Raw genomic sequence first — 16,032 nt, forward strand, 5'->3', positions numbered from 1 at the left:
TTGGCACCATATTATTTTCTGCAACTTTTCTCATTCCAACCCTAGTCCCAATTTCCAAGGTGTTACATTAGGTCCTGCATCGGGTGTCGAGGTTGTGTTCCGATTTAGAATCTCTCAAATTGGGTGTCAGAGTCGGGTCCTAAATTGGGTTTTAAGGTCAGATATTGATTCATAAATTAGCTTCTACATCGTGTGTTAGGTTCAGGTCTTAGTTTTGAAGTCAAGTATCGATTTGAAAGTTGGGTCCCGATTTGAAAGTCAGGTTTCGTATAAAGTGTTGGGGTCGAGTGCTAATTTGAAAGTTGAGTATAAATTCAGGTGTAAGGTCTCGATTTAGGTATGGAGTCTTGAATTGGGGTCAGATGTCGGGATCGGGACCTAAATCAGTCTTCAGGGTTGAGTATTGGTGTCGGGGGTCAAGGTTGGGTCTAGTTGGAATGTCGGGTTTCAGGTCGGGAGTCGAGGTCAAGTCCCAAGTCGGGTGTTGGGTTTGGATCTCAGATCGATCATCAAAATCGTGTCTAGGTTTGAGTGTTGGGGTCGGGATCAGGTCTCAGTTCAAATATAGATTCTCGAATCGAGAGTCGGGGTCATGTCCTTGGTCGACTCTCGAGGTAGGATCCTAGATTGATCGTCGGGGTCATATCCTAGTTCAGGTATCAAGGTTGGGTCCCAAATCGGTTATCGAGATCGATTTTAGGATCATAAACTATTGTTCTAAAAAGTATTTTCTATTCTTTAGCTAAAAGTAAAAGATATATTCTGGAAAATATTTTTCATTCACCACCTAAACACAAAAAATATTTCTCGAAAAGTATTTTTCACCCACCAACCAAAAATGAGTAAATAAGTTAGAAACCAATTTGTTTTCAAAGAAAAAAATTTCTGGAAAAACATTTTTCATAGAAATTTTTTTCCTTCGTGTGTTTAAATATGGTAAAGGTAGCACATGAAGTTCATTGTTTCTCCCCTGTAAAGGCTACAAACTGATATTTTTGAAAATTGAATATAATAATTGTAGATCTACCAAAATGTTGAAATCGTGAATATGACAGGTCAATTTCATCGACATAATAAGGAAAATAAACGACATGATATTTTGAGACAATTTTCTATGATTTAAAATGAAAAAATAATACAACTACAGTTCATAAGCTTCAGATCTGTAGGAAAAGAGATGACCAACTAAGACAAAGAAAGGAGAGCAAGTAGAGAATGAGAGAAGAAGAAGAATTGGGGATGATAAATATCCAATATTTGTTAATTCTTCTCGAATAAATTCACCGTGTGTAGTGAAAAGGCATGTAGCCTCTCACGTGACCTCTAACACATGTTTCTCATGTGACAAATAATTTGAATCATGACATCTACCTTGATTTAAATGACTTATATATAACATATTGGTCCATCGACTTAAGGCCATGGACCAATATTATTAATTAGGTAAAAGATAATAAAAATTATTGAGACCCATGGGTTGTGGGTAAAGTTGATAGAATATTAGTCTAATAGAGGTAGTTTGTTATTGTTACTTTATTAATCAATGAATCAATCAAATTAAGATATGAGATGTAAAAGTTCGCATTTCTCTCCCACCTCCTTCTTATTCTCTCTCCGTCTTGTTTCCTTCGCATAATCTCAGATTCCAAATCAATATTCTTGCCACAAATTAGGTGATGATTGTTCTCTCCCTGCTTCGATCTTTTATGCATTTCACGTCATGATCTGGGTACTCGATGACATGTTTTCTTTTTTAATGCTCGTATCTTTGTATTTTGGGATTCATTGATTCTTCGAATTATCTGAGTTTTCTGTACCTTGATTCCGCTTGCATGATTGCTCCGATTACCATTTATGTTGTATGTGTCTGTTGTGGAATTCGAACGGCTTGTATTTTTTTTAAAAATTATTTATGGGCTTCTGATGCTACCAATTACTTTTATAGTTCTCTTTCCTAGTTGTTCCTTGTACTGCTAGCACCCTATTTCCTTTCTGATGTTTTGCTTTCCCAGAGTGTCATCCTGTTTGGATTGATATGTTTCCTGATTTATGGAATGTACATTATGACAAGAAATGTTTCCAGGGGAAAATGTTTTACCTTGGGAATTCTTTTTTGTGGGCCATTTTTAAGTGTTTGTTTGGTGTGAAGTTGGTTATATAGGTATAAGGATAGTGTCTTGATGATAGTTTTGAGTATTGAAGGTTGATAACAATGTCTAATTGACTGTGTATCGAGTAAAATAATATGAGAGTTGGGATATTTGTATAGGAAATGACTTCAGGTAACCAAAAGCAAAAAGGCATTTGCCTCAAGGGATTTTTACAAATACAAATATGTGAAGGCCCTTGTCACATCCGTATCTTCCTTAAGCTTTTCAGCTGACTGACTCATTATATGTTGGTTCCTTGTAAAAGGTGGTCAAGTTGAAGGAGAGAAGCTTAGTAGAGAGCAATGAGCCAGCGCCCGTCTGCACTTACAAGACCAACTTCAAGTATGATCTCACTGCACTATCAAACGTCTTCTTATGTGCTAATTTAGCTCTGTATGAGAGTAGTTACTTCACTGCAATCATCTTATTGTGTCTTATGTGTTGTTCATGATGTATCTGGAAATTGCATCTAATAGACTTTTTTTTGTAAATTGACGCATCTAAGCTTAAGAAAACTGCAAGTTTGCAGTCGTTGATACAAAGGTGTAAATAATTACTTCTCAAATTTCTGAGATGATAATGCCTTTCGATTTTATTGGAGATTGTGTTTGTATTCTTAAATTTATCCGCATGCTCAGACTTCCTCATTGGTTGATAGCAATATAAAGATGCTCCTAGGAGAATTTCAGGCATACTCTTTAGAAGTCAAACACCTCTTGTTTAGTTCTGGTTCCTTTTGTTCATCTCTTAAGGTTATGGTGCGAGCTACAAAGGCCTGGTCATTCAACTAAGTTGTGAAGGAGAACATTGAAGAATAGCTGTGTCCATAGGACACTAATGTTGAGACCGAATAGACCTGTGTCTTCAACATGGGTTAAAGTGGTCAAGATCTCTTGTTTTATAAGGGAATTGGAAGCTTCTATGGTCATGTTTGCTGTAGAAAGGCTTGTTGCCACCTGTTTTTTTCTTTTAATTTTTTGTTTGGTAGATTATCCAACTCGTCTTAGAAGAAGTTCACATGAAAGTTGAAATAATTACACTAAAGAGCCATATTTGTTAGCCATGTAGGTGGATCCCCATGTCTGTACTCAACCTTTGATTGTTAGAATGGTGGTAGAGCTAGGAATTTCATCAAGGGGATTCAAGAAAAGCTCTCTTGTGTCTAGGGGATTCAACAATTTTTATATATACACATAAGAATATTTTTCACTTGTAAATCCTGAGGTCTCAGGTTCAGAACTCAACGGAGACAAAAAAACACTAGGTGATTCTTCCCATCTGTCCTAGCCTTGGTGGACAGAGTTACTTGGTACCTGTAGCTGGTGGGAGGTGACAAGTATCCCGTGGAATTAGTCAAGGCGCGCGAAAGCTGGTCCGGACACCACGGTCATAAAAAAAATGATTTTTTACCTGTTTACATAGTACAACTTTCCAGTGAAGAGGGTTTAGTTGAACCCCCTCGGCAGAAGTGTCTCCGCTACTGATGTTAGAGCATTTTTAAAGGCTGAAGTGTATATGCTTGTCTTTTGTTATTGCTGTTTACTTCATCCAGTAATTGAGAAATTACAGATTCATTTAATTGAGAGTGGACTATAATGAAAGACACCTAGCTTAATACTCCAAAATTTAATCGTGCATGCTGAAACTTCTTACTTTTCTTAAATTTTCTTCTACCTATTCCTTGTAAAGTGGTCTATGGGATCCAGTTAGGCGTTGGTCATTTACAAAGATAAAACTGCTTATAAGAAGGAAAAAAAAGTTGCATCCTTTTTATTTGTTTGATGGTTATTGGGCCATAGTTTCTACAACTTTACATGCCAAACATTGATGGCTTCACTATTGATAGTTGGAAGAAGTGGTCCTTTGTGAGATAAATGAATGAGGATTTGGAGTTATAAGTTTTAACTTTGAAGTACCAATTTTCTCTTCCTCATTGCATAAAAGATAGCCCATATGGTGTATTGACAGACTCTTGTGCTGTTTGAGATAGTTCTATGCTTCTATTTCTTCCAAATAACTGTTATGTTTTGCTACAAATTGATAACTCAGTCTTCATTGGTCAAAGTAAGCTATTACCATGTCCTTGTATAGATAGATACCTCCAACCTTTTCAATCTTTGAATAATTAGATTTATCTTTTACTTTTTGTGTGACTGGTAATTGTAAATTCACAGGCAAGAGAAGATTGAAAGACCTTTTGCTTCAAAAAGATAATCGTGTATGTGCTGATTGTGCTTCTCCAGACCCTAAATGGGCGTAAGTTTCAGCACCTGATGCCTACTTATCTTTCTATTCGAATAAGTGTGGATACTTTTCGGATAATAGCAGGAACATGAAATGCAGAATCCACATATATAATGATTTTATAGTTGTAATTTATGGGCCTCTCTCTATATATAGACGTAAATGTGAAGTTCTAATATTGTTTTTTTTCCTTTTGGAGGTGGGGAGGGGGTTGTCATTTCTTAGATGTAGCTTTCTTTATTATTTCTTTCTGTTCTTCTATAACTCTTGCCATGTATATAGTCAAGCTGTTCCCTGAGGACTGTATGTTCAGCTAGCAAAGCTTCCCTCATATAGAGATCAACCATATACAGTTATCTGTCAGGTTGAGTGGAAAAAGGAAAGAGCGATTAGATGAAAGACTATTTAGTTCAGTTTAACGTCTGACGTAAAAGGTTAGCAATTAAAGACCTTTGTATTGGCCAATCATTGTAATGATATGGTGAGAAGAAATTCATTTGTTATGATTCTGGTAAAAGACAGCTAACTCCTTCCTGATATAAGCTTCTGGGCTCAACTACCCTATTGGTGTAGCCTATTCCGACCATACCTAGCCTACATCATAATTCAAGCAACTGGAATATTATTACATAAAAAGCTATGGTGACAAGTACAAGATATTAGCTTGACTTTTCCTTTCACCGTGACTTAATATTGAAAGACATAGATCAAATGTTAATGCTACTTTATGAGTAATAAAATTCATAACTTTCTCAGTGTCAAACTGATAGTGTATAAAGGTCTTTATTTAATGAAATTATGAACCAGATGAAGATGTCTATACAACAAAAAAACTATGCCCAAGTTCCAACCAAGTTGGGGTGTCATTATATATGCAAATACAGATTAAAAAAATTTAAGCAATTATTTATGAAAAGATGGAACATGTGGACCATTTTCCAAAATTGAAACAAAAATGCAGGCGTCAAAACTTGGATTGCAAATTTCAATCACCAAGAACAAGCTAGAAATTAAGAAAATGAGAGCTTGAGGGAGTGGTAGGAGAATATTAAGTGATAACTGTAAATTGGTCTTAGAAAAATAAATAATTAGCGGGTATTTTGTTGTTTTAGGTTTTAGGTAATAGTGTAAATAATTGTACAAAAAAAGGGGCCTCACTTGACTCATCAGATTGGGAAAATGGATGGATTGCATTGAGCCTCACTTGGCCAAGCCGGTTCGAACTATGGCTTGTTCCATCGCCCTCTTACCAGGTCTGGTCAGTCCAACTTCTTAGTTGACATGACCCTTTTATCAGGTTTAATTGAGACAGTTCGGAAGATGATGGCATTGCTTCAACCTTAAAAAATATTTATTAAGTAAACTATGTGCAGTTGCTCTAGTTCTATCTGCCTCTTGTTTCGGAAAACTACTTTTAAGAAAAACAGCATAAGTGACGAGGTGGAAGGTTATTTTCTTTTACTGGTCAAAAATCTCTTCCTGGCCATTTCTGTTCCAAGTATCTCAAAATAACTTTCTCCTCTTCTATTTCTCTCCCTGAATTTTATTGTGCTTGCATTGTATTCATCGATTCCAGGTCGACCAATATTGGCGTTTTCATATGCTTAAAATGCTGTGGTGTGCACAGAAGCCTTGGAACTCACATTTCAAAAGTAAGTTTTTCACGGGTATTTTCTTCTTTTCTTCAGAGTTGATGCTGGCCATGATTTACTGCTTGAACTAAGCTTTTCTTTTTAAGATATGTATGTAACTTAGTTCTATGGATTTACTTTTCCTAGGCAGAGAACCTAATTTTTTTCCCAATGTCTTCATAATTGACTGCACAATGATGTTCTGATGTTCCAAATTCTATAGAGATTGCTACTATAACCATTATCAATGTAGCACATCACCAAGTTCTTATAGCCTTGAACTATTTGTTTGTTGTAGTTTAACCAAATTGAGCTTGCTTCCTGTCACTGTCAACGGTAAAGTATTTTTTTCCCTTTCTGGTTGATATCAACACACATGTTTGGTAGCTTGCAATTTGTTCATTAAAAAGGAGAATAGGGTAGCAGTAAGATTGACGAATGGCTGGTCATCTTCGGTTTGACCCATGATTTACTGTTATTGGCAGGTTTCCAGCAACAATTTCCTGCTAAATTTGATTTTAAGTCGTTGAAATATCCAAGTTATCTCAGATTATACTTTTTGATTTCTTAAATCAGTTTGCCAAGATTACAGAAAAACTTAATTAGTATTCTACTTTTCATGGCACATTTTATGTTTAGCTCCGTCCTGACAGTGTGATGCTTTGGTAATTGTCTTCTAGCAATCTAGCTCCATATAACTATCTGTTGCCTCAACAATTTAGTGAATGTTTCAATATTTCTCAAGTATAGAGAGTTATATTGACTTGAAAGGTCTGTTACTCACCTTTGTTTTTAAGTCGAGACTAGGACCGGTAAAACGCTAAATTTCTCAGTTTCATTTAGCTTCTACATAGCAGGGAGACAAGAACATATACCTTAGCAATGTTTTTTTTACTAAAAGTCATGCTATATCTCTAAAATTGTCAAGTGTGTAGATTCATGTTTGCATTTTTTTCTGTCATGAGAAATGACAATATCATTCTTGTTAATACAAATTTTGATTTTTCCCCTCCTTAATATGACTACGATTGACTGATGTTGCAGGTTTTGTCTGTGACATTGGATGAATGGTCTGATGATGAAATTGATGCAATGGTTGAGGTCGGAGGTAATGCTTCAGCAAATTCAATCTATGAAGCTTATATTCCTGAAGGCATTTCAAAGCCAGGAGCAGATGCTAGCCATGAGCAGCGTTCTAAATTCATTAGGTTAGTTCAGATGTGGAAGTGTTTTTCTTTCTATTCATCTTTACTTCTTAAAGCAATTTGTATCACTGAATATCAGCCTTCATGACCCTTTCCTTATTGATTGTTGTGTTAGTTTTCTAACTTCTAATAGGTCTTGTTTTCATTGATGTAAACACATTTCTTTTCAAGGTCCAAGTACGAGCGACAAGAATTCTTGAAACCAAGCTTGCGTATATTGTCAAATCAGAAAAAAGGATCTCTCAAAACAAGTTTATCTAACAAGATCACAGACAGCTTTCGAAGTTCGAGTTCAACTTCACAAAAATCTGTAAGTTCTAAATACAATATTCATCCTCTTTCCAGCTAATTCTATTGCACAATGTTTGATTTATATGGAATATTTGATTATTTCTCTTTGACAAACTGAATGAAATATCTCAGTATGACATCTTTCTGTATCAAGGTTGGTTCAATAAATTAGTGCCATAAAGCCAAATTTATTATGATGCTTTAAATTTTTTTGATATAATTTTATATCGATACATAGACAGAGAAAAATATAGTATCACCATTTTTTTTCCAAAACTGATTGTAGTTTAGTGTTCTTACAACACATAAATAGAAATATTATTATTTATATTGAGAATTGTTTTTATTTACTATTATGAAGATTCGAGTTCTTTAATTTGAAGTTCTAAAATATTTCTATGGTTAAAAATAGGCAATATTTCCCTTTTTCTCTTTTAATAAAGAATTTGTACTTTTTATTTTTTGTACAAATTTCAATATTGTTAAAGTGAATACAATTCACTATTAAAATTTGACGCCTCAAAATTTTGGGAGCCTAAGCATAGGTCTTACTAACTTCCCCATCATGCATGTAATGTGTCAAATAATGTTGTCTAAGACATTCCTTTTTAATGTGTAATGTACTAAAATGCTCTTTTAATCTTGTGGTAAAAAACTAAAGATATGTGTAATGTATCAAAATGCCCTTTTAATCTTGTGGTCTTAAACATGTCATGTGGGTTGTTGAATAAAAGAGTTGCCAAATTAGGAAAGAGGCATATTTTTTTTTTGAAACACACTATAAAGTAAAGTAAGACAAACAAATTAAAACAAAGGGAGTACTTCATCACAGGTGAAGTTTAATCAATATGGAGTTATTTCACAATAATGTTGAAAATATCATTAAATGTTTATTGCATTTCCATAACCAATTTTATGTTGTTAATGTTCAATTTGGTCACAGGAAGGCATGGTAGAATTTATTGGAATGCTGAAGGTTAAAGTAATTAAAGGCACAAACTTAGCCATCAGAGATATGCTCTCAAGTGATCCTTATGTTGTCCTGAATCTTGGGAAACAGGTTAGTCATTTTTTGACATGTGACTTAAATTTCGAAATGAAGAGAAAAAAAGTTCAAAGTCTTTGTTTTTTTTTTTTTGATAATCGAGAAATCCGTCTGTGACCCGCCCTTTGGACCAATCACAGCCTTCTAAACTCGGTGGATAATGGGCCCGCCCCTCTACCCTTCTCCACTTAAATACTGGGCTTCGCTTTGCATGGTGTGGGGCTTGAACCTGCGACCTAAGCCACAAATCCTCCACCTTTTGCCACTCGAGCTAGGCCTTGGGGGCCAGTTCAAAGTCTTTGTTTTTGGTCATTTGGTGAGAAAATGGTCAAATACCCCCAACCTATTATCGGATTCTCAACTACGCACTTAAACTTCACGGGGGTCCTATCATCCCCAGAACTGTTTAAAACTAAAATTGTCATCTCCCTAAATGCTTATGTGGCGAAGTGAGTGTATTTCACTCTCCCTGAGAGAGTGAGCACCGAAAATAAATATTAAATTCCTTATTTCTTTTTTTTTCTTCTTCAGAGAAACTTCTTCCTTCTTCATGATCAAATATGTCCATCTCCCGCCCTTCCTAAGTCGGTGCCGCCACTATTGTCTCCACCGGATTACCATAGAAATTCAATATTCCTCTTGATTCTAATTTGTGTATGGATGTAGGAAATTTTGAAAATCAACTCTTTATCGATATTATTGGAGTTGTTAATCATCCTTTTATATGCCAACCTACGAGGTCAATTCGGTTGGCAAATTTTTATTTAGTTCTTTGGAGCTCCAATTTTGTAATTTTAATCCAAACCCACAAAGAATTTTGAATTTTCGATGAAACCCAAATTTAATTTTGAGAACAAAAATGTTTCTGGCTATGGCGATTGAAAATAACAATGGAGTGCTTGTTTGTACAATCAAGAGGTGTAAGATCAAGATAGTATGCACTTTAGGCCCTGCATCTTGATCTGTTCACATGGTCGAGAAGCTTCTTCGGGCTGGCTCGCCAGATTCAACTTTTCTCCATTGTTATGTATTCATTGCTCCAATTTGAGAAATTTGACATATGCATTCATGGAAATGATCCTAATACCAATCAAATAGTGGACGAAACAACATATGAGAATCAAAATCCTTGCCGACCTTTTCCTTTTCTAAATTACAATCGTCGCCGCCGGCGATGACGATGATGTGGAACACATCGTCGGCTTCTCCTTTTCCCTGAGATTTCTGTTGCAATAAGTCAACATTGATAGAAATCATATACACTAAATTGATTAATGTATGAGAGATTGTGGTGATTGGCAGACTTTTGGTGTTTATAGTAAAGGTGAAAATATATTTGAGTTTGCAGAGATGGTGAAAAAAGAAAAGAAAAGAGTAAAGAATAATGAAAAGATTGAAAAAAAACTTTTTTTTATGGAATTTCCACATGTCAAATGCGTGAGTTTCACCCATCAACATAAATGTGGTTGTGGCTTTTTAAGGATATAATAATTTCAATTTTAAACAGTTCAGGGGGTGATAGGACCATCGTGAAGTTTAAGTGTAGTTGTCGTCAAAAAAATAATATTTAAGTGTAGTTGGGAATCCAATAATAGATTAGGGGGGCATTTGGCCATTTTCTCGTCATTTGATTAAAAGATTGAATTGTGGTAGAATTTGTTGAAAGTTGTCTCTATATTTTGAAAAAATCTTTGCCTGTTTTACTTGGCAAATAATTATTAGACCTTTTGATGATGCATACTCTTACTTATACATAGATTGTCGAAGAACTAACAAGTAGAAGTTGATTATATGTGTCTCTTAGCTGGTTCTTTTGTTCAGAAAGTGCAAACAAGTGTAGTAAAGAGCAATTTGAATCCAATTTGGAATGAGGAAGTAATGCTTTCTGTTCCACAAGATTACGGAGCTGTAAGACTGGTAATAATTCTATTCTACTTGTCTCGAGAATAATGTCTAATAACTTTTTCATCTTTTCTGTTTTTCTTCATCTTGATATGCTTATTGTTATTTATATAACTTTTTAAGGATTTATTTTGACGATACAATTATAAGCATTTTGTAAGAACTTCCTTTTATTGATAATACAAGATTAAATATAGAACTTCTACTTGCTGAATGGATTATTTTATGGAACTTAAGGGTGTCAGAAGGATGAAAATGATTATGTAAAAGAAAAAATATTGCAGTTATTTGGTTGTTTTTCGATGAGCAAGTTTTATTTAATTGTTTTTCAGTGTTAAGGAGTTTTAATAAAATTAGTGACGTAAAAACAAACTTTATTAATAGGTGTTAAGTATTTACACAACAATATCATACCAGTGTAAGTAACACATATACAAAGCTAGTAGAAAAAGAAAAATACATAATCAAATTCAGGGAAAATGAACAATAACAATAAATATGGATTGTCTTTTCTATTTATTTATACTTATTGTTTTAGTGTAGCATTCTTAAATGCATAATTTATTTTTATTTTTTTTGATAAATGTAACTTTGTATTCACAAGAAAATATCATCCAAAAAATAATGAGATGGTTAGTTACAACCCTCATTGGGCATTGCAAAAAGAAACAAACAACTCAAGACTTAACAATTTTCCTATGAAGTCAACTAATAAATCTATATCCCACCATAGTTTGTTTACACCAAAAATAAAAAAAGTTAATGTACTTCATTTTGATCCTTCTGGATGTTGTTGATTTTGCCTTGAAAACACCTTGCATTTCTTTTCTTCCATAAGGTCCACCAAATAGTGGTTGGAATTAGTTTCCACCAGTCTCGCTCATAATTTCTTCTTCCAATTGTCTCTCAGCTCCTCAGCAAATCAAAAGTGTTCGTAGGCATTGTCCAGTTTTAACTTGACATAGTAATATTATTATTTATAATAGTAAAAATTAAGTCAAGTTGATAAGATGTCAGCCATGTGTTTATAATACATTATTTTGGATGTTGTTGTAAAAACTTAATCGATTAATATGAAAATTTGAGTAGCTTATTTAAAGTTCTAAAATATTTTGTTAAGAAGTAGATAGTTTTGTTCTAAAAGAATATATAAATATAAATTCTGTGTGTATTTACAATCTTCAATATTGTCTAAGGAAAATAAAATGTGGGTGACTAAAGCAAACACTAAACTAACGTCTCTCTAGAGCCACCCATGTTCCTATCAACTAACGAGGCAACACCAATCCGAAGAATATACTTGCATAATTTTGTGAGACCATTTATTGTGAGATATGGAGATAATTATTGAGTGAAATTGCATTGCCTTTTTCAATTATAATTTATTGACACGAATAGGACCTCGACTATAAGGATATTTCACATGGGAATGAAGGGAGGGAAAAATAATTGGAGCTTCAAGAGAGTGCTCTAGGAAGTTGCCCAAAGCAGAAGAGGCCTTTGAAGAGTATATGAGAGCCAAGAGGAAAGCTAAGAAAGCTATTGTTAAAGCTTGAGGGGACGCCATATATGGGTTGTTTCGAAAGTTAGGACATGAAAAAGGGAGAAAGAAATATCTAAACTAGAACTACTTGAGAGAGAAACAGAGTAACGACTTAAACAAGGTGAAGCGTATTAAAGACGATTCTCAATAAGTGTTGACTGGAGATTATGAGATTAAGAAGAGATGGAGGGTCAATTTTGGTCAACTAAACACAACTACGAGAACAATACTTTAGATCACCATACATTTATGTATGATAGAAATTTAGATACACATAAAATTAGGCCAACAGAGTGGAAGATGGCATGAAAAATATGAGAATTGGGAAAGCTTGTGTTCAAGATGGTATCCTATTGATGTTTGAATGTGTGTTGGAGAGATTAGAGTGGGATGGGTTACCAAGCTATTCAATGCTATATTAAGAAGTGGTTGGATGTCCGATGAGTGGAGAAAGACTACCTTGAGTACCATCGTAAGAGCTCTTTTCCTGGTGTACTGTACTCAACAGCATTTATCAAGTCAAAAGGATGCCTGATCTTTAGTGAGCTACTTAATGACTTTTGCAAAAGCTATTTGGATAAAAAAAATTCGTATCAAGCACTGAGCATTTCTCGGTCCTCTATTTACTTCAATCTTTTGTTAAACTGAATACTGCATACTGCCAAAAATGACCCTGATGCGTAATTAAAATCTCATGTGCAAGAAGAAATTTTGTGGTACCAATGGTACTATTGGAAATCTGTGGTAAAATGAGAGTGTTATCTCAGGAGACCTTGTTGTTGCTATCTAATCATCATCTTTGTCACAGTCTCAGCCATTGCTTGATCTTATTCATTCTTTCTAGGAAAAATGTTGCTTGGTTGCTCAAAATATTTCAATCAAGCCCTATGTTGCTTTCCGAATTATGTGTACTATTGGATTCTATGGCCTATGCCTCTTTAAATGAGCTTCTTAGGACTAGCATTTGGGGTTTCAAAAAGTGAGGTAAATCAGTAAGGGGTCGTTTAGTAGAGTGTATACAAATAATGCTAAACAAAGTGTATTAGTAATGCTTGCATTAGTAATGTTTGTATTAGTTATGCTTGCATTAGTTATACAATATATTATTTCTTATGCATTGTTTGGTTTGGTGTATTAAAAATAACATGTATTGTACAAATAACCCTTCTTTTTCTGTCCGGTATCTTTATGCCAATGCATTCCCTTGATGCATGTCAGATAACCGAGACTTGTGAAATTCTGGAACTATTTACTGTAAATGCACCTTTTGTTTGTGGCAATATTATTTCCTTACTCTTTATTTTGCATTCATTTTGTTATCCATTGTTCACCATTACTCTCATCTTTCTTTTTACTTTGAACTGCAGCAAGTATACGATCATGATACATTCTCTGCTGATGATATAATGGGGGAGGCCGAGATAGACATCCAGCCTATGATAACATCTGCCATGGCATTTGGGGATGCTGGAATGTTTGGTAACATGCAGATTGGAAAGTGGCTAAAATCAAATGATAATGCCCTGCTGGATGATAGCACTGTAAACATCGTGGATGGGAAGGTGAAACAAGAAGTAAATCTTAAGCTACAAAATGTTGAATCTGGAGATCTTGAATTAGAATTAGAGTGGATCCCTCTTGACCAATAGGTGTATATAAGATTTTAGAATTTTTTGCTACTTACCCTCCCATTTGTGTTTTTGAAATAATCACATGTATGAACTTTTGAATCAGAAATATTGGATAATACATGCTGTTGTATTCTCTCTTGCACACTCAGGTGTTTTTCTTCCCTAAATTATGCACATGGACTAAATCATATTGGCCAAATCTATGCTTTCGAGAAGTGTGGTGGAATGACTGAGATTCCTATTCATTAGTGAGAACAGTGAGTTTCGAATACTGAATACTTAAAAATTAAAAAGAGAAAAAAAAAGAGCTTTTGGACTGTCACAGCATATAGGTAGAAAATTAGTCCCCCAAAGTGAGTGGTTTTAATTAATTAATTATTTTTTCTTTTCTTTTTTCTCAATTTTTATATTTTTTCTCCCTTTCTTTATTTTTCTTTCTTTTTTCATAACTCTCATTATTTTACTAATGAATCGAAAGTTGAGTAATCCGCAAATATGATCATCCTTTTTTTTTGACATGTAAATGAACTTAAAGAGTTTTACTTTCAAGTTAGTCAACAACATCTGTAATCAAAATTGATCATATATTTAATGTAAGAAAAGTAGTATATGTTAGCATCTAACTGACTGAGTAATAATCTATGGGGAAGGATATTGTAGTTTTAAAATAGTGTTGCTCATGAGGCATAAATTATTTTTTAAGCTCTGAAGTATGTGTTGCATCTAAGACAAAAGTTATAAAGTATCTCATAAGTTAGACATGGTGAAATAGTGTAAATTGTTGTTCATAATGCATATGTTCTTTTTTAAGAAAATCTCCAATCTACGTTTTGCTCTAACACAACAATTGTTGTGTTCTCCATAAGTTAGACTTAGTGAGGATGGTGTAAACAGTTGTTCATGAGGCACACCTTGTTATTTGAAAGTCACTGGGCTATGTTTTGCCTCTAAGGCAAGAATTATAGTGCATCTCATAAATTAAGATACAATATGATAGTGTTAAGTCTTGTCCATGGAGCATAACTTGTTGTTTGGAAGTCCTGGGCTAATAAGTCTTGCCTCTAAGGTAATAATTATTTGGTATCTCATAAATCAAGATCTCTTGCCCATGGAGTGTAACTTATTTTAGTGGCGGAGTCAAAAATTTAATTAAGGGTGTCCAAAAATTGAAAGTTATTTTCATAAAAAAATTCTTATGAAGAACAAACTACAAGAGTAACCCTTATAGGGCCATTGACAACTAATTAATTTTCTGAAAGAGAGAAATAAAAAGAAGAGGGAAAAAGTATATCTCACTCATCTCAATAATTAAATGATGAATTATTATGTACACATAAATCAAAATGAAAGCGGATTAAGTGGAATTAAACCCTTATCCTTATCGTGACATTATTATTATAATAATCACTATACTTTTACTTCATCATTTATTAACGACGTTAGGCACTGACGTTGACCCTAACGTTGACAATGAGGTTTCTCTTTGATTTCTCCTTCGTAGCCTAACGACGAAAACAACCGCCGAAACGGCGAGCAAAACGACGCCGGCTGCTCCACAAACCAAGCTGGAAACCAATAGGACTTCTCTCACGTGATCTTTACGGTTGCTGTCACGTGACATTTGATCGCCGGAATTATTCCACCACGTCAAATTCCTAGCCTCCGGTAACGAAGACGGCGTTTTCTCTCCGGTGCCGGCGAAGAATGAATGCAATTCTGGATCGGTGGATTTTGCAGTTGGGTATGACGAGTGTTGATATGGTAAGCCGTGCTCCGATGGACGGAGTTCTCTGCCGTGTAATTTGGGGGAAAACATGGAGACGATGATGATGACGATAAGGAGGAGGGAGTTGTGTAAAATTTGATCCATTTTTTCTATAGCTTTAGCTTTGGCTTATCCTCACAACACTTTCTCTCTCTAAATACTGGGGGATAAAAGGGAGAGTTTGCTTCTCATCAAAGGAACAAGGGAAAAAGTTATCAAGTGTTTGTATGAAAACTTATAAAGTAGTCCTACGTATGTATTAGTAACAAAATTAAGAACATATTTGTCACTAACTTTTAGTATCACTCTACTACTATTATACTCTTTCCTTCCATTTAACAAAAAATAACCGGTTTTCTCTTTTAGTTTGTTTTAAAAAGAACGATAGAAGAATAAATATATTAATGTCTTTATTGTCTAATTTGAAATGTATATATTTTTTGGACTAACGGAAGAACACATGTCATTAAATTTTATGAACTTGTGTTGCTTGTTGACTTGACTTCGAAAACTCCAAATTTATAATCGACATCATTTGAAATGTTAAAACGGGGCTATAGTTAGACATAACTATCTATTTAGCTATGTAGAGCATCAAGAAATTAGGGATATTCGTCATTTTTTT

The 16,032-nt window shown here is 34.3% G+C and overlaps 2 protein-coding genes across 2 annotated transcripts; one reads left to right on the forward strand and one right to left on the reverse strand.

Annotated features, from left to right (window-relative positions):
• Positions 1-1,571: 1,571 nt before the first annotated feature.
• On the forward strand, positions 1,572-13,784 carry LOC125840894 (ADP-ribosylation factor GTPase-activating protein AGD12-like). The gene is made up of 9 exons (XM_049519870.1): positions 1,572-1,673; positions 2,416-2,492; positions 4,325-4,406; positions 5,971-6,046; positions 7,070-7,233; positions 7,402-7,540; positions 8,465-8,581; positions 10,388-10,483; positions 13,379-13,784. Exons 2-9 carry the CDS (start codon positions 2,453-2,455, stop codon positions 13,658-13,660), a joined length of 996 nt encoding a protein of 331 aa, XP_049375827.1. The 5' UTR covers positions 1,572-1,673; positions 2,416-2,452; the 3' UTR covers positions 13,661-13,784.
• Positions 13,785-14,826: 1,042 nt separating this feature from the next.
• On the reverse strand, positions 14,827-15,585 carry LOC125840904 (uncharacterized). Its single transcript, XM_049519880.1, has one exon. The coding sequence runs from the start codon at positions 15,510-15,512 to the stop codon at positions 15,066-15,068; it is 447 nt and encodes a 148-aa protein (XP_049375837.1). The 5' UTR covers positions 15,513-15,585; the 3' UTR covers positions 14,827-15,065.
• Between the last annotated feature and the right edge of the window lie 447 nt (positions 15,586-16,032).

The sequence above is a fragment of the Solanum verrucosum genome, unplaced genomic scaffold (genome assembly GCF_900185275.1).
Source record: "Solanum verrucosum unplaced genomic scaffold, falcon-dt-bn FXZP01000194.1, whole genome shotgun sequence".
Lineage (NCBI taxonomy): Eukaryota > Viridiplantae > Streptophyta > Magnoliopsida > Solanales > Solanaceae > Solanum > Solanum verrucosum.

Bases quoted from the DNA above. Each gene is read 5' to 3' on its own strand.
- LOC125840904 (XM_049519880.1), bottom strand. From the start codon at position 15,512: ATGGATCAAATTTTACACAACTCCCTCCTCCTTATCGTCATCATCATC.
- LOC125840894 (XM_049519870.1), top strand. From the start codon at position 2,453: ATGAGCCAGCGCCCGTCTGCACTTACAAGACCAACTTCAA. The intron at 7,541-8,464 runs GTAAGTTCTAAA...ATTTGGTCACAG, and splicing joins GTTCAACTTCACAAAAATCT to GAAGGCATGGTAGAATTTAT. The intron at 8,582-10,387 runs GTTAGTCATTTT...TCTTTTGTTCAG, and splicing joins TCCTGAATCTTGGGAAACAG to AAAGTGCAAACAAGTGTAGT.